The 20227-nt window shown below is 33.3% G+C and overlaps 1 protein-coding gene across 1 annotated transcript; it reads right to left on the minus strand.

Moving 5' to 3' along the window:
* Window positions 1–8376: 8376 nt before the first annotated feature.
* Window positions 8377–13172, minus strand: LOC111379234 (L-ascorbate oxidase homolog). Its single transcript, XM_023002575.1, has 9 exons — window positions 13036–13172; window positions 12503–12685; window positions 12100–12209; window positions 11445–11715; window positions 10758–10854; window positions 10305–10650; window positions 9645–10010; window positions 9484–9562; window positions 8377–8869 (listed from the first exon to the last, which is right to left on the minus strand). The coding sequence occupies exons 2-9, from the start codon at window positions 12644–12646 to the stop codon at window positions 8666–8668; spliced, it is 1617 nt and encodes a 538-aa protein (XP_022858343.1). The 5' UTR covers window positions 12647–12685; window positions 13036–13172; the 3' UTR covers window positions 8377–8665.
* Between the last annotated feature and the right edge of the window lie 7055 nt (window positions 13173–20227).

The raw sequence follows: 20227 nt of genomic DNA on the forward strand, positions 1-20227 counted from the left end.
TCCGTGGCAGGAATCGGTGTATCACTTCGGAGAGGCTTTGGGGGGTCGGAGTGGTTCCGAGGCTCATAAAATGAGGCGTAACAAAAACCCTACAGAAACTGAGGATTGTAGAAGCCGAGAAAGGAAAATGCAGATCTTCGTAAAATCTATAATGGGATAAACATAACCCTTGGGTCGAAACCACTGACACCATTGACAATGTCAAAACCAAAATTCAAGACAAGGTATATTTTTTTTTTTTTTTTCAAATTTCGCACATTGATTTATTTCTTCACGAGGTTGGAATTTATATAGTTAGGTTTAAAATTTGAATAGTTTTTGTTTTTTAGGAATTCCACAGGACCAAAAGCGATTGGTCTTTGTCGAAAAGCAACTGGAAGATAACTGCACTCTCGCTGAGGATGGAGAAAATGATGTCGATCATGTTGAAGATGATGATTTTGATGATGATGCAAAATTGGACTCAAAGGAAGACCCTGCCGCTAGGGTCGGACCTGTGTTTTACGGGGCCTGAGGCGAAATTCAGATTTTGGGCCCATAAATCATAAGAAGCAATTAATTTTTACATTTATAAGAGATTTAAGGAACTACATTTGTAAACATAAAATCGAAAAATAAAATAAAATAATGAATATTTAAAATATGTATATTATAATCAAATAACAATGTGAAAATGTTCTAAAAGATCACTTAAATACAACTTATCTTGCAGTTTTTGAGGCAAAAACATCAATCAATTTTGTATAGTCGAGTTGTTCAACCATTTTTTTCAATCGATAACATGGCTAAACCATTCAGTCTTTGCTGTGACATAGTTGATCGGATATAAGTCCTGATCAATTTCAACTTGGAGAAACTTCTTTCTGCTGATGTAACTGTAACNAATACAGCTTCAATTTTCATTTCACTTGCCATTTGTTTAGCTTCATCCATGGCACTGGCAAACTCAGATTCTCTATGATATTTGAGAAATGAAATAAGTGATTGTAAAAGTTGGATGGCTTCATTAATATTCATATGTAGATTCGCTGTATCACTCCAAAAAAAGGCATAGCTTTCGAACAACAATTTTCCATATCACATAATGTTAGATTAAAGCTATGACAACCACATGGAGTATAGAAAGCTCTAGGATTTATTTCAAGTAATCTTTTTGTACACCTCTATGTTTTTCGCTCATGTTAGTTCCATTGTCATACCATTAACCTCTTATATTATCAATATCTAGCTCAAGATTCTTTAACACCTTTTTAAGCTTAGCAAAAAGTCCAAATCCTGATGTATCATCCACCTTCAAAAATTCAATCCAATATTCCTGTACCATTGGTGAGTCTACCGAGTATTACTAGAAACATTTGTTCTTCATTACTTGTATCTGGAGTACAATCAAGTATGACGGAAAAATATTTTGCATGCTTCACTTTTGTGACAATTAAACTTCTCACCTCACCTGCCAACATTTGTATCAATTTATTTTGAATCTTTGGACCCAGATATGTATACTGAATCTCATGTGCTTGAGCAGTCAAATGCGTTCTTCTATTATTGGATCGAACTCAGCAACCATTTCTATTATTTGCAAAAAAAGTTCGTTGTTCTCAACATAAAGTTGCTCACAATCTCCTTGAAATTCCAAAGTATTTTTAGTGAGTCTTTTCACAATAGCAATTATTCTCGTTAACACTTATTTCCAATACTCTCTTTCTTTGTTGATGGAAAATTGTATGCTTTTATCAATTGTATGTTTTATTTGAAGCCTATGTTCCAGTTCTATCCAACTAATCATGCAACCTATATGCTCCTTAGACACTTCGTGATGTGTAAGACGCCGATGCATATTATGCCAATTATTGTATACGTCATTACCTAATTAGCTAATATTTTTAACCATTTTTTCTATCTTAAATAACTTGCAGCAAAAACAGAATATCTTATCTAAAGAAATTGAATTCACTAGCCATCTTCTATCAGTTGTCTGCCCATTTGCCATTAATCGCTTATATTGTGATGATTCAAAATGTCTACCTTGATTATCTCTGATAAACAAGATGTCATCAACTCTTTTTGGACTCATTTCAACTAAAAAGTCTCTTATCTTTTGATCAATGTGAATGTCCTTCCAATTTCCAAGATCATTAAAAAAAAAGCAATTCTCTTGATTTAAATTTTCATGTTGAACGTTATTTTCATCATTCTATTTTGACTCATCTATATTTGCAGGTTCAATCATTTCCTTGTTCTCTTTCCGTTCATCCACATGATTATTATCATTATCATTCCGATTCTATTGTTTGTCAATCGTTAAATTTTCTGGTGTTTCTTCCTTCTCTTTTCTTTTCTTGCCATTAAAGTACTTATCTATATCTCTAGCTTGACTTCGAATTAATGCCTCAACTCTCTCATTCTTCTTCCATTTTTGAGCTCCCGACACATATTTAGGAGCCATGGTGTTTGACTCAAGTCACTTAACATCAAATACTTATTGAAATTTGAGAGTAAAAGATGTCCAAGTTAGGTTAATTTAAGATTTAAAATTCAAAATTGATGACCCAATCACAATTAACAACTTATAATAAAAGTACTCAACTTAACATCAACCATAATTCACACTTTATCAATTCTAGAGTTATAGTTGCTCACTTGATAATGAGAGAACTAGACCAAAACATAAAAAATAAATACTAGAGAGCTAAATCCATTAAGTCGAGCTAATGAATCTATATTTTCATCACCTAGCCTTACCTATTTCATCGGATCATCATCAACTACTATCTTCAAAAACCCCCAACACAAAAATTGGAATGCTAGAGTCTAGATTACAATTGCTCATAGTCACAGGAAGCTTACTTCATAGAATCAGAGTTCACTTGCCCTTAAATTACTTTAACATGGCAGGATTAATCATTAATCATTCATCATTAATGGATGAATTTAAGAATTTCATTGACCAATTGAAATCCATTTAACATGTCTAATGTCTTCAAGTTTAAGAATCAAGATGCAACAAATAGACAAAGAAATCAATTTAAATCTCACACCCAAAACATTACAAGAAAACAAATTGATAGATATTAGATAATAATTAACAAAAGCACGGAAGGCTGAAGAAGAATGCCACTATGCGATTGGTTGGATTTTGGATATCAAACATTGCAAAAAAACAAATTGATAGATAATACAGTCATACAGAACTAACAGAAGCAGAATGCTAGCATCAGAATCAGATTCATGCCTTGATTGCCGTCGGCCGGATGGAATTTGGGAAAGATAAATGACTTACCAAATAGTACCAAGTACCAACGAGTCCGATAATAGAAGACTGCCACAAGATGCTATGACTTTGTCGTTGCCCATCGCTGGTAGGTTTTAGGAGTGGTTGCAAGGCCTTGAGTTGCAGTCTTGCAAACAGCAGACGTAACCGTGGCGATTGGCATGGAGGAACAGCTGACTGCAGAAGATAAACAATTGAAATTGGTTTTTCGAAACAAAATAAAACAGAGTCGCAAGATTATTTTTTTGGGCCCCCTTACATGCTGGCCTGAGGCAGAGGCCTCTTGGGCCTCTCCTTAGGTTTGGTTTTGCCTACCGCCTCATTCAAAGATGATGTACGTGGAAAAAAATTGATCCGTGTTTATTTCAAATTCATGCCTAACCATTTGCTTTATGTAAGAACATCAACGACAATTTTTTATTGTAGCATTCAATTGATTACTAATTGTGGGCTGATTTGATAGTTCCTGAATTGAAGAGGTTGTTGAAGAATGTGGTTAGAATTCACAAGTAGGAGGAAATTGATTTATTCTACATTCAATTTTTAACTACAATTAGTTTCTTCTTGCGGGAAAAACATCATTCAAAGCGCACCTTTTAGTCTTTCCTATTGCTAATTCGCATGATTATAAATCTTGCAATTATTATACAAACAATGGAAACCCTGATTTAATTACTGTAAATGAGATCGAGAATATAGTATACTCTCTCAATTAAGTGAGTTTGTGCATTTATGATAGTTTTATCCCTTACAATTGATTATGAAAATTGTTGGAATCTTCAACTTCTCAACAAAAATTACTCGATGGCATCCTGTACTAGTATATAACATTCCGTCAGTTGCTTAATCTCCCATAAAATTGAAGAAATATAAGGGTAATTTCTAAAGTTGCTTTGTGCATTGGATAATTGGTTGTGATAGGTAGACATGAACTCTCCTTTAATGCAATCTAAAATATACAAATGTAACATGAAGCCAAGCCACCCTTTATCATTATGAAGTTTCCATTTTGAATGAAAATGATCCATCTTCTTTTGATGTTCTTTTCATTGTCATTAATTTATGCATGTCTAAAATTCAACATCTCTTAGCCTTGTTTGACATATATATTTTTCATGTGGTAAGATCCAAGAGGATGTTGAGAGTGTGTTGACTACGTAGTGATGACTTTCTTTTAGATCTGTAAAGTGTCTATATGCGCAAATTATTTATATGAAGTATATATTTTTCAAATTTTTAATGCGTGTAGCTCTGAAATGGAACATTAATGATTTTCTTGCTCAAGGAAATACATCTAGATGGAGCACGGGGGGCACAAAGCTTATCCAATATGCAATAAGAATCCTTCTTCACATTAGTTACATAGTAAAATATGCATTATTGTCATCGATGTATGAATGATCTAATGTTGGGTCCACAACAAAAGGAAGTATAAAATGTGCAATATAGAGGCCTATGGGCGATTTCATTAAATGACAATGGTGGAAGTGAGCAAGAAGCATTCCAAGAGAATGAATCATCGTATATTTTTTGATCAATGCAGCGTAAAGATCTTGACACTCACGTATGCCATGAGATGTTGCTTCATATATTATTGATAATGCAACACTATAAATAGACTTCAAATCAATAGGTGAGACATGAATGAAGTTATCTACGATGTTTCGGAAGAGGAAGATGCGATGATGAGAAATTTCTAAATAGTAAAAGACGATAATGATATTGATAAGTAAAATATTTTTTTATATGTATTTATGTTTTCTTTGGTTTGTGTATTGATGATGAATTTAGTGGGAGTTGATAAGAGATTAACAATTATTGTGACACTTTTTTCACAACTTTTGACATTACTAATATTTAGAAAATAATATGAATTTTTATATTTTGCAATCTTTTATATTTGATTAATGCATTGAAGAACTCTTTTTATATTACAGATGTTGATATCTTAAAATGCATTTTGCAACACATCAAACGCATTGTAAAACAAATTTCGTGACAAACATGACTTGTTATAAAACATATATTAATACAAACAAGTGTTGTTGTAGAGTAAAATAGGTAACAAAAGTTGTCGTATTAAAATAGTATTTACAACCAAAATTTGCTTGCAAAAACATTATTGAAATAATTTTTGCGACAGTTTGACTTGTCGCCTTTTAATTTTTTGCAACATATATGCATTGCGAGGATGACATTATAGCAACAAATATCATGTTGCTATTTCAAATTTTCTGCGTCAAATGAATAATGTTGTGAGTTCGTTAATATGATAAATGACTAAAAATTGTCACAAAATACATTCTATAACTCATATGGTGCAACAATGCTTGCAACAAACGCCTTGTTGTAGCTAAATTATTTTTGCAACAAAATCTCCATGCGGCAATATTTTTTTGTCACGAAATCAATATTTTTTTGTAGTGATAGTTCAGTGTAGACATTTGCCTGCACTAAGCCTTCATTGGGCTCGCCCCTGCATATTCTGGAAAAGAACGTCACCAGATTCTTTGAGCAGTGTCAGGAAATAACTTGATTCTTGAAGAATATATCAACACTAGACATGCCTTCTTCCCCATTGATATTTAGACTCTATTGAATGTTAGAAATACCCTCTGATTTGGGATGAAATAAATGCGGCGTAATGTGTGGTCTTGTTTATATCTCAATTACGAGAATAAAATGAGAGAGTGTGTGTGTGTGTGTATATATAATCAAATTTTGCTAGATTTAGTGTCTCGAAATAAAAAAAAAATGAGATCTATAAAAAATTGTTTGAGTCGGTTGAGTAGGGTGACATACATTTAATCCAAGTTCTCAATTTTACCCTCTACAAACATTTTCTAAGGACCGAAATGTCTCTCCAAATAAATGCATCAAACCAACAACTTTTGACTAACATTTAATGGCCAATTTGGACATTAACATAAAAGCAATAAATTTGATTTGAAGTTTGCCTTCTCTTTTAAGGGAAAGCCTGCAGCATCGCATTAAAAAAGGAAAAAACTAATAAATTCCACATGCCCAAACACCAAATCGATTATTGTTGAATAATAGCGGTACCGTACAGGGCAAAATGTAATTATGTGCTTGTTTGTGTCTTATTATTTGTGAGTAATGTATTATGAAATAATGATTGATATTGAAATATATAGTTAAAAAAATAAAAAAAAATTGATTTGCGTATAATATTATTTTAATGAAGAATGTGGGGTTAAAAATGAGTACTTTAAAAAAAATAATGTGATAAAATGTGAAAAAATGATATACTAACAATGGGCCTGTTTGAGCCACATTATTTCAAAAAATGTATTTTTAAACAGTGATTTGACATCATTTTAATCACACATTCTTCAATAAAATAATATTACACGCAAATAAAAAAAATTTCCTCATTTTTTAACCACTTTTCAATCAATACACTATTTAAGAATGTATTATTGCCAAAATAATGTGGCTCAAACACCCCCATTAGTATTTTGATATTTATTTAAATTGTAATACATATAAAAATGTTATAGTCAAATGAAGTATATGTATTTTTTTCCTCTTCAATTAAAATACTTGATTGAAATTTATTATTGGCCTATTCTACCAAACAAAACCTAAAGTATTGGTTCTGCCCAAATAAATGAAAATTTCTATGTGTACGCATTACACCCCCTCACAATAAAATATTCTTCGCCTCCCTTCACGTGAAAGAGGTGTAATGCATTGTGTACACTATGAGATGAAATAGACTATCTTGGGCCACCTATATGGTGCGGCTCCATATTGCTAACCCGGACCAAGCTCACATGTCCTGGATGCTACTTGTTTTTGATAATTGGAAAATTTTCATATCTAATAGATTAACTATGACATATTTTAAAACAAAGAAACAAGGTCTAAAACTTCAAAAACCAAAAATTAGTATATTTTATTTCTAAAATAATTAATTAAATATATATTTCATTAATTAAATATATTAAGATCACAATTCTATTCAATTTGATTACAAATTATTAAATTAATTAGACACAAATTATTTATTAGTAACAAATCAAAAATTTTATAAATTACAAATTATATCACAATCACAAATTAAAAATTTTACAGGCCACAATTTAATATTCTATCACAAATTTATCAAATTAATAGGTAACATTTATTTTTTGGTCACAAATTATTTATCAATCGCAACTTAATAAAATGTACGTCACAATCACTTCTTTTGGTCACATAATATTTGTTTCACAAACATTAACCAATTTATTGGTCATAATCAATCAAATAATCGGTTACAAAACCTTATCTGGCCCTATTCCATTCCACCCAACTACCATTACCACAACCACTGCGCCACTGCCACGACCATCACCATTGCCACCATCATATCCACCACTATTGGTAGATCTACTACCACCACCACCACCAATGTCAATAAACCACCTCAACATCACTGAAACCATGGAAACCACCACCACTCTAACCAACAAAAACCAAAAACCACAATTACTAACCATGGCGACTGCTCATCTACGGATCGATACAAATCACAAACCATGGCGCACAGTACAATGGTGGTGAGAGGCGGGTCGAGGTTGGTGCGCAGAATGAGGCGATTGTGCAAGGTTGAGCGATGTTGGCACAATGTGACGGTGGTGGGAAATGGTGCAACACAACGCGATGATGGTATGATGGAGGAGAGTGGCATCACCGGAAGGGATGGCGGCGTCGTTAGTGGTTGGTAGAAAGAGTGAGGAGAGAAGATGGAGAGAGGAAGAAGGGGGTGGAAATGGTTTTAGGGTTATGGGGTGTGTGGGATGGATTATTTTTATTTTATAGCATTATTATTAATATTTCAAATTTTAATTATATCTGATCTTTGAAAGAAAAACTAGCAACTCTTAATTATGAATTGAGATTTTCAGAATACTCAGTCCATGTAATTTCCACTCAATAATTTCACGTGAAACATTGTCCGACTCTAACCCACATATGAAGTCTATCTCGTAAATAGTGAAGTTTTTGAGAAAATAGAATTCCAGTACACCGACTAATTCTTCGCCACCTTTGTTACATATCGTGTATACATGTATATGCAACACTGAAAATGACTGAACTAGACAATACAATACAATAAAATTCTCATTTTCTGATACTACTCTCAACCATTTACCTTCCCAAACTATTGTCCAGTTATGAATAACAACCACCGGTACACCAAGAAGAAAAGTCGTCCTTAGAAGACGTGTAAGCAAAAATCTGAATAACCCGACTTAATGGCCATACAAAACAATCAAAATTGATCGAGACATACAACTAAGGAACCATGACTACAACGACAACAAACCTGAAAAACAGCCAAGCTCTGATGACTGAAATACAAACTATATTGACTAAATCATAAAGCTAAGGTCGTCTCCCAATGGCTTTACCACAGAGTAGAGCATTGGAAGGAATGTCATATTCATTAGCAAAATTGGGAACTGTATTGTATACCCTCAGATAAAATTGCTGTCCAAGGTATTGCCTTTCCCACATTGCAGATCTCACATTCCACATTCCTTGGTTGTCCAAGGACGCCAATATAGCTGTCCAAGAATTGGGATACACCTGCACGAAATTTCATGCAACATGTAAGATTTTATTGTGTGTGACATGAATGAAATATATTATTCCAGTGTAGTTGATTGTGAACTATGTCGATAAGATGAATGTAGGAGAAATCAAGATGTTAAAATCGATGTATTGTCATACGCAGATAAGATAAGAAATGAGAGGTCCAAGTGAGTAAATTAAGGAAAAGTACAACTCATAGTTGGGACAAGTTTTATGTAGACCTAAAGATACTTCCATTCATACAAGTGACTCGATCTTGGTGGAACTAGTCAGGAGAGGAAAGACATACAACTGTAATTGTATTCACTTTAATGATGCCCTTGTTCATATAGGTGTTGCGATCCCGGTAGAACAAGAGAGGAAAGACATACCAAAATTAACATAGTGTGTAGTTCCTAAGGATCCATTTACTTTAAATGTCCTAGTAGATTTAGCAATAAACCATATGGAGCAGCAAAAAGGGATTAATGTAGCCAACTCCACATTTATTAGGAACAAGACTTAATTTGTCGTCGTTGATACTTAATTGTAAGCTGTGAGCAGAGTTGTAATGGTGAGAAATTTGGAAAATGACCCTATATATAACTGAAAGTGAAATTTGGAGTTACCTGTGTTGTGTGTCTGGTCAGAGCATCGACAAGATTGTATCCTTTTCTGCTGTCTTGTGTCCATTGTCCCGATCCAAACCTGACGTTTGTAAGAAGAAAAGCAATTTACAAACTCATTCTTTTGAGTTATTAATTACAAGTTCATGAAGATATAGTCTTACCCTACAACCCAGAAATCGTAACCATCAAGATGCCAAGACTGCATGGTGTTCTCATTATTTTGAAAAACAATTTCAATAAATTCATGATGAGAAGATGGCATCACAGATGTAGCTAGGTGAGGTGAACCACCAGAGGGAACAGTTTGGATGGAATTCAAGCTAAAAATGCCAGAGATGTTGAAATAATCAGCAAGCTTTAGAGGGGTGTCTGCATTGGTGTAAGAGACATCGTTTACTGCATATCTCTGTTTCCCATTGATAATAGGAGCCGAGTTGGCAAGTCTAATTATCCGTGATGGTGTTATACTTCCATAATGGAATGAACCCTGGGGGTTCGGCCTTGCAGCATTAGATGTCAGATTCCACCTGCATTTGATGTCAACTTTTATCATTTGTGACTTGTTGCCAAGGATTTAGTTGCTTCAGATCGTCTAATACAATCAAAGTGGCAAAAAATAAAATGATTCAAATAGTCGACCCCAAATTTATTAAATTTATACATATTATCTACTGAAATTATTGTATAAGCAAGAAAAATTTCCAAAGTCTCATACAAAGACAAATGTCCCATCATAGGCGAAGTACAAAACTCAAATGATGTGGTATTTGGCATATTACAATGTCTCGATTTATACAGAAAAATGTTCTGCGAGGGTGTACCTGTAGCTTCTGGCTTGGTCAATGGACCAGAGTATGTCATCAGTCGGGCCGGCAGGCAGGAGTCCAGAAACAGAAGCCTGAGAGTTTGTATAGTGTAACACTGCTGTGGTCGTGAGGGCTGTTTTTGTGAACCTTGTAGACGCAACAATGTAATAGTCTCTTGGAGGCTGATCCAGGGTGACTAGAACAGATACAGATTGACCAACATGAACATCCAGAGAATCATATGTGTTCTGAAGTACATTTGATCCTTCAACCTCGACTAACTTCATTTTATGCCCCTGAATTCTGAAGTTAAAGGAAGTGGATAATCCAACATTTGAAATCCTGAACATGTAGATTTTACCTGGAAATTTAGCAAAAGATAGAATTAGGAATATAAATGGAATAAATTTACATCATTCTGGGAACATGAAGGCCTCGCAAGTTGAAAACCAAAGCTATCAAGATTACCTTGGTCACAACTGAAGGAAGACTGACCCTGCCCATTTATAAGGATTCCGTCGGGGAAGGGCAGAGACTTCCCAGAATCGAGTGTTAGCTGCAAGCCCTGCAACATATTGCCATTGTTATTTGAAGTGTTTATGACAGAGAGAGGAAATTTAGCGTGGAAACAGGTAAAAATTTCTTGGTTAAATTTTCATTTCACATTGCATTTTGGAGATAAATCACTTCCTTTCGGCTTCTCCAACAGAAGCCATCCTTATCAATGTCCCAGAAGAACCATGATCATGGGGTAAGAATGTCTAAACTAATGTCTTTTTCTATCATTGTTTGCCGTTTCAAAATGGCCTATTTGAGAAGAACAAAACCTGAGCTTATCCATACTTAGAAATTTTGGAGCTTATCGGCAGATACAATTACTTTTCTTGAACAAAATAAAAACAAGAGGGGCTACTTTATTGGAAACCAAAATCCCCAGGTACCTGGATTTATTCTAATCTATTCAACCAACAAGTAGAGAACTATTGACCCTGAATACTTCATAGTGCAAGAGCTTAATAATTTTCAAAAAATAAAAAATAAAAAAATTGAAGTATGCAATAACTCATTTTACCGGAAAACGAAGTTCAGACAATTCTACGTTAAATTACAATAAAACCAATAAATACACAATGAGCAATTATATTCAACTCTCACCTTGTGACTCGTCTTGTACCAATCACCAACGAGTAAACTGAAATCTCCGGCAGGTTTGGCATATGGAACTGGAATGACTGATCTTGCATAAACATTGAGCACTCCAAATCCTCCGGCTGCTTTGTGCATCAGAGTTGATGGAAAGTAAGTGTAGCTTCCAATTTGATCTTTAGTTTGAAACTTGTATGTGTAATTTGAATTCGGAGGAATTGGGCAGTTAGTTCCTAAAACACCATCTTGCCAAGAATTCTTCCTCTGTTTGATCCCATTCCTAATAGTAGAATTCAAGTAACTTGTAATTATATATCGTATACAGAATTCTTAATGCCAGTTTTGGTGAAAATAAGTTCTCCAAATGTTTGGACAGATAAATGGTAAACATGGCCAACCAACCAATGTGATTCTCAAATGGAATTAGTCTACTCAAGTTGAACCAAATGCAATAGGATTTCAAATCACCGGTATAGAGCCACGGTTAACTACATAGGTAACTAACGTTCCAACATTCCTAACAACAAACAAAACTATAGTTTCCTAATTGGAAATACGTATGTTGACAAATAAATACTATTATTGTAAATCTCGTAGACTAATTAACTTGATTGCTTGTAACGAAAACTAGAGGATGTTGGAGTTTCAAGAGAATGGGACTCACCATGTTAATAGAAAAGGCTGGTCCAGCTTATTGATGAGATTGAGGATTATATTATCATTAGTCACAAGATCAAGTTTAGGACCAGGGAATTGACCATTGATGAGGATCCCCTTCAAATATAAACATCAAAATCTCAGAAATTGAAATTTCTCACCCAAAAAAAAAAAAAAAAAAAATATTCAAACCAAAAAAAAAAAAAAAAAAAAATGTTCATAATGAGGTTGAAAATAAAAATAACTGTGTCCTCTTTAACAACTTAAACTTTTAGATAGTCGGAGAACGGTCATCCTTGTACCATTATTGACCGTGAAGTATTTGAAAGAACTTCTTCAAGTATCCTCTCTAACATCTTAAACATTCAACAAGTCGAGCTAATCGCTACAAAATGGGAACCGATACTGACCTGTTGAGGAACACCTAGTGGAGAAATTGTTCCATAAGTGACTGTCCATGTAAAATATTTGTAAGCATCCTCTGCTCTCACCACAGAATTACTCCAAAAACCCAAAATTGAAAAAATCAATAGGACCAACACCATTTTCGTCATTGAACTAATCAGAAAGGACGAACCCCAAAACCTACACACCTGCAAAAATCCCACTTCATTTATCAAGCATTTTCAAATCCATAGCAAATTTTCTCAGATCAAAATTTTAGAAAGTATGCAATATATTCCTTTATTGTCCTGAATATGGAATTTAAAATCTTTTTAAAAAAGGCTTATATCAAATGCATAGAATATGTTGATTGGTTATGAACTGCAAAGGACAAAAATACTGAATCTTGAAAGGATGAAGACAATGACAGTTAAAGCATTATATACAACTCCAATTTATCTGAACAAAACGAAATGAGAAACACATTTGTTGTCCACGGTGGTCGATCAATCTCAACAACACGAAAGGAAAAGATAAATGTAGGAAAATTGGCACATACCAAGTTTTGAGTGAATACAGTACAGAAATGAAAATGCTAATAAATCTTTCTGCAAAATCTGGTAGTATCTGTTCAGCTGCCCATTCACTGCCGTGCCGCTACTGAGTTAATGTTTGTGTAAATATATATAAAATCAACCGACAGAGTTTAAAAAAGAAGGCCGCACTGCACCGGATAGGCCCACAATAGCCAAGTGCCAGCTTTCAAATTTCACGCGTTTCCGCGTAACGAGGAAGTGCGTTTTCAAAATGCAAATGCAGGAAAAGATGAAAAGAAAAATGGAGTTTGACTGCTAAATCTGTTCACTGTCGGCGTAGGAATCCCTTGAATCATAAGCAAGCTAATCAAATTTGTTTTTAAAGATTGTTTTTTTTAATTTTATTTATTTATCTGAGCCTTTGTAATTTGTATAAAAACCACCAGAATTAATCAGAATTGGATCAAGTTAGCGGAAAATTTTGATTCTTAAATCATATTTAAATTTTTCTGGAAACGTCCTCAGTCCTCACCCATAATTCTTTTACCTTAATCTGTAAGGGTATTTTTAAAAGAACCTTTCAACATGAGATGTTCTTTATTTTGAAGAGTAACCCCTAAAATCACACTCCAATAAATTTTTTAAATTAACATTTTAATTTAGATAATGAATTTGGCTTTCCAAATTGCCAAATTCAATGTCTATGATTAAACGTATTAAAAGCATTTCAATTTTCAATATAGAAAAATAATATAATAATTTGGAAAAAAATTCGTTAAAATAAAAGATAGAAACAAATAATAAATATTTTTTGAAGTAATAAAATTAAGTGTTAAATATAATAAAAAAAACTTGTTTGAACACTTTAAAATTTTAACTCTCTATATTTATAAATATTCTCGATAAAATATGTTTTTTAAAGATAAAGAGTCTATTGACAATATTTTAATGATAAAATCTAGGATTTATTGGGACTGATACAAGGTTTAACTGGGCAGGCGGGCACTTTGCACACAATTTTAATTTACTTGCATCAAGAAAAAGTCTAACCTGTAGAATAAAGTCAAAATGAATCATAATCAGTTGTAATCTATCATCGATTTCGATGACAGATTTCTTGATTCATTAATAAATTACATTTGAATAAAGTCACTTCTCTTATTATCGCATACACAGGAGATTATCAACACAATTTCATCGGACAATAGATCAAGAGATTCACTGTCAACTAAATCGATGATGATCATTACTATTAATAAATACCATTACTCGGTCAAAATGGCTAATGTCCATCCCTCTTTTCTTTTAAAAAAAAATTCATAATCATGTCAAAATATGCATAAAATTATTATGTGATTTGCCATTCTATAATGCTTGTTTGGTGTATCTAAATTATAATTTAAGTAACGATTCTCATAAAATGTATTAAAAAAAAAAAGTGAATAGTAGTTATAGATTATAAGAAATATGAAAGTACATTTGAGTATTTGCTCTTTTTTTGTAGACATGTAATCCATTCACTTACGCTCGAGTAAGAATTCAAACCAATACATAATTTCAAATCAGTGCCAATAATTTTGCGAACCCTTCAATCTATCCCATGCCTTAAGAATTTTGAATACTTTATGGGAAAGCAAAAGTTAGTGAATTTACAGCAAAAAAAAGAAAGAAAAAAAAAAAAGCAATATACTATAATTTTTCCAGTTAAAAAGAGAAGATTCACTATCTCCACAGAAAAGTTGTAAAGCCATCCCCATGTGAGGTGTCGATCCTATGTGTGTTTATCTTATTGCTTACTGGTAATGCACAGTTGGATTCCTTATTTGCAAAGTTATTGAACAAAATATTGAAGACCAGCGTTCGGATGTGGGTGGACCTTTGCACTATATTAATTTTTTGGACAAAATTTTGAGTCAAATTGTAAATAGTCAAATTCTTGGGTACATTATGAAATTTAAATTTTTGGCTTATTCCGGGTGATTTTTTGGTCTGGATGGATTGTTTAACAGTCGTCTGTTAATCGACCAAACAGTCGACTGTTAGTTGACTGTTAACCAACTTAACAGATGCGACTTTTAGAACAACATGTCTGTTACGGGTTTTTGAGATTTGTCTGAAAGGTGACGATTATTCGAATGGCCACAAACAAGTTTATAAATAGCCTGCCTCTCTACCAGAAAATTTACACCATTTTTCATTGCAAACTTTCTGTGCTTTGAATCTCATTCCCCTCTCTCTCATTCTGATATTGTCTCAAAGTAAAACATAGTTCGTTGAATTCGTTTGAACTCCTGCAGATTGCAGTGCTGCTTCCGTAGTAGACGAAAATTCGTTCTATCCTAGAAAAGGATTGCTGGACGCCTTTAGCACCATTGAAGGCAGCAAATTCGTTTTAAGGAAACATAGTGAAGTCGGTAGGCTCGAATTACATTTTGGATCCTGTTGATCATTTCTTACATTCAGGTGATTCTGTCGGATTGGTTGTAGAAAGAGTAACTTCAAACTCTAGAAACAACAATCTTAAAACGAATTTTGTATTATTATTTTGTTTTTGTTTCTACTCCTTCTTACTGTTGATCTTTTGATTGTGTTTCAAAAATGACAACTTCTGGTACCACACTCCCGAATACGACCGGGGGAAAACCAGAAAAATTTAATGGGTCAGTTTCAAGCGTTGGCAACAAAAAATACTTTTTTATCTGACAACATTAAATTTGACTAAATTTCTCAAAGAAGATCCTCCTTCATATACTGAGCAATGCAGTGATGCTGAAAATTGGCTGCAGTTGATGCATGGAAGCATTCTGATTTCTTGTGCAGAAATTATGTGCTCAATGGATTGGATAACACATTATATAATGTGTACTGCAATGCTAAGTTTGCAAAAGAATTGTGGGAATCTTTGGACACAAAGTACAAAATCGAAGATGCCGGCACAAAAAAATTCATTGTTGGTCGTTTTTTGGACTATAAAATGGTTGACAGCAAGACTATCATAGCCCAAGTTCAAGAACTACAAATCATACTTAGCAACATCTATGCCGAAGGAATGAAACTAAGTGAATCATTTCAAGTCGCTGCACTGATTGAGAAATTACTACCTTCATGGAAGGATTTCAAGAATTACCTAAAGTACAAGCGGAAGGAAATGAAACTTGAAGATATCATTGTTCGATTGAGAATAGAAGAAGACAATCGCAAAACTGAAAAAAATGAATATTGCATCTCATTCGATGGAATCAAAAGCCAATATTGTAGAAAGAGATTTCAAGACTAGCAAAAAGAGGAAGCACAATGGGGAAGGACAAATTGGTTTTTCAAAAACTGTTAAAAAATTTAAAGGCAATTGTTACAATTGTGGCAAGGCAAGACATCGATCCAAGGATTGTCGAAAGCCAAAGAATGTAAAGGGAAAAACTCACCAGACCAATGTAACAGAACATGAGAACCTCACCGATAAGGTACAAGACATGAATCTTTCTGCGGTCGTCTCTGAATGCAACTTAATTGGAAACACTAAGGAATGGTGGGTGGATACTGGAGTTACTCATCATATATGCTCAAATTGTGGGATGTTCTCTACCTACAAAGCGATGGATCATGATAAACATCTCTACATGGGAAACTCGTCATCTTCCAAGGTAGAAGGACATGGGAAGATAGTGCTGAAAATGACAAGTGGAAAAGAGCTCACTTTGAATGACGTTCTTCTTGTGCCCGATATTAGGAAAAACTTGGTATTAAGTAAGAACGGGTCTAAGCTAGTATTTGTCTCAAACAAATTTGTACTCTCAAAGAATGAAATGTTTGTAGGAAAGGGCTACCTGAATGAGGAGCTCTTTAAGTTAATGTAATGACTATTGTACCTCCAATTATGAATAAGAATACATCTTCTTCTTACTTGCTTGAGTCATTTAACATTTGGCATGAACGATTAGGACATACAAATTATAACACTTTGCGTAGACTAATCAAATTAGATTTATTACCAAAGTGTGATTTAAATTCTAATCACAAATGCGATATATGTGTAGAAACCAAAATGTCGCGTCTACCCTTTCGTTCTGTTGAAAGAAGGACTGAACCCCTAGACTTAATTCACACTGACATATGTGATTTAAAATTTGTTCAAATTAGGGGAGGTAATAAGTATTTTATCACTTTTATTGATAATTGTACTCGATATTCCTATGTGGATTTGCTCAAAAGCAAAGACGAAGCAATTGGAGTGTTTAAACACTACAAGTTAGAAGTTGAAAATCAACTTAGCAAGAAGATTAAGGCCATAAGAAGTGATAGAGGTGGTGAATATGATTCACCATTTGATAAATTCTGTTCGGAACACGTAATTATTCATCAAACTACCGCGCCTTATTCTCCTCAATCTAATGGTATTGCTAAACGCAAGAATCGAACATTGAAGGAGATAATGAATGCTATGTTAATAAGTTCTAGATTACCATAGAACTTGTGAGGGGAAGCCTTGCTTTCTGCCAACTATATTCTTAAGAAACTACCACATCGAAAAATGCAAAAAATACCTTATGAAGTATGAAAATGTCACAAACCTAATTATAAATACTTGAAAGTATGGGGATGTTTGACTAAGGTAATCAATAAAAGACAGATTCATATGTGATTGAGAGACGAAATTGACAACAAAATTTCAAAAAATAAAATTTAAATGCATAAATAATGGCAATATTTAAATACATATACAATTTAACGAAAAATATAATAGTCGTCTATCAAATTATTATTATTATTATTTAATATATTTTAATCGGGTCAATTATCAATTAAAGTTTTAATTTGGTCAAGAATAAAATTTTAGGGTCAAAAGTTTAGAAGTTCAAATTTAAGAGCCCCTTATTGAAAATTACATTTTAATACTAAACAAAAATTAAAAATCATGTCCTTCATATTTAAAATTGCATGGCAAGTCCTTATTTAAGTAATTACAATATGACCCCCAACTGATAATCGCAAACAAGGGTTTGAAGATTGGTTATTTACGACAGAAGCCTCGACCTACCTTTGGCCGGTTTTTCCCACAGAAATTGAATTTTTTTTTCTTGCACTGGCGCCGCTCAAGCTGGCAGCTCCTATCGGCGCTTTAACCCATGCGGCAGCAACATGCTGCCGCCGATCAAATTATGTAATTTTTTTTTTTTATATAATCACCATAGACAAAAACCCACACACAAATTCAATTGAAGATTCAAATTAGCAAGGTTATACTAAATCAATTAAGCAGAGTCACACATTATATATATTTCTCGCATTTGAGATGATTTCCTCAAGAAAATCAGTGCTACATATTTATCAAGTTGATAACAGACTCCATAATTGAAAACCACGTTTTCTTATATGTATATTTATATATGTGTGTGTGAAAGGAGGAGAGAGAGGAAAAGCATTTATGGTTCCTACATTATATATATATAAAAGGAGGAGAGAGACGGAAAGCATTTATGGTTCCTGCATTATATTTATTAAAACTAAATAAAATTGAATCCCAACCTTGAGGGGCCTCACCGCCCCGCCCCTAAAACTTTATGAGGGAGGTAAATTGGGGGATATGCCCCAACAGGCCAGGGAACAAGAGCTATCTGTACACTGTGCCTATAAGGAGTCCAATTTCATGTCTCAGGAATTGAATCCCCACACTGCGGCTGCCAACAAGGCGTAAGATAACCTCACTTCTGTCCTTTGCACCACTGGCTTATGCCTCGGGGGGCTCCTGCATTATATATATATATATATATATATATATATATATATAAGGAAGAGAGAGAGGGAAAGCATTTATGGTTCCTGCTTGTGGGTTACTCAACCACGTGAAGGAAATACGAATTAATTCAATGACACATATAATTTTAATGTATGCACAGAAGACGTTTATCAAAGTGAGATACGAAAAAAAAATTATGAAGGATTCCGATCTTAACATGCTGCTCTGATACCAATTGTTAATAATTAGTTTTAATCATGTTAAGAATTGATAATCACAATCCAATAAATTAATAGAAACGAATTCATACCTGCGGAAGCCATTGTTGATATGAATAATAGTTGTAATAGTAGCTAAGATCTTCCCCTCCTTACTCCTCACAAAGTATTAGCTATCAATGGGGCAAATCAATAAAAAATTTATGGAGAGGAGAGGGGACCTAGCCTTTATATAGGAAATAATTGAGCTGTTCCATTATGACTAAAATTCTAATTATGGTTTATTTTCGGCCCACATACTTTAAATTACCACATCAAATTAATTACAACCCGTAAGGTGTAAAATGCCCAATTGATCACTTAATAAATTTGGTTCAAACACAAATATCATTATGAGTCATACATCTAACCCGTAAAATTTGCAATTGAATGTGAAGCCCACATATGGAATTATTAATTATTCCAACATGTCCTTCATCCTTCTGGATGTGTTTTGCTGTCACTTGGACAGTAAAAAAGAAAATAATAGTTCTTCCAAATTTTGATCAACGAAAAAAATAATAATCGAAATTGAAAAATGTTGTGAGTTTTAAAATTATCATGCTTCACTAAATTATATATGTTGACAATATTTTATTTTAAAAGTACTGTTGAACATTCCTTGGATAAAAAAAAAAAAAAAATAGGTGTTTAGAGTTTTTTCCGTGTTTTGAGTTTTTTTAATGAAAACACTCAAAATGGAAAAAATTCGTTTTGAGTTATAAATTTTTCATTGTTTTTGGAAACAACAGACCAAACGCATTTTTGGCATTTTCGTAAACTAAAAACAGAAAACGACAAACTAAACATGCTCTAAAATAATTTCTAACTTACCCGTTGTACGATCGATGTGTGTGTATATAACCAACCCTATTCATTACTTAGATCCACTGTATAGGACAATTCAGAATATACGCATTGATTAAACCCGTTTCATTACATTTTCGAGTTCCTACATCAATCAAAGTTTTATTGATATCTAAATTCTTCTCTCCCCCAAATTATGTACAAAAAATTTTGAGTTCTTCACAAGTTCGAATAATGAGCTTCGATGTTTAGATCATAAAGAGTATAATCAAATTGTGGTTTGCTCGACAAGGTTGTTATTGTGTTATTTTAATCTTGAAAAAATATATCTTGTTTTAATCAAATTTCTGACAAAAAAAAATATATATCTCGTCTTAAAACAATCTTCTTTGATTGTATCAATCAATTTTCTAACCA

Source organism: Olea europaea, unplaced genomic scaffold (assembly GCF_002742605.1).
Source record: "Olea europaea var. sylvestris unplaced genomic scaffold, O_europaea_v1 scaffold1955, whole genome shotgun sequence".
NCBI classification, from domain to species: Eukaryota; Viridiplantae; Streptophyta; class Magnoliopsida; order Lamiales; family Oleaceae; genus Olea; species Olea europaea.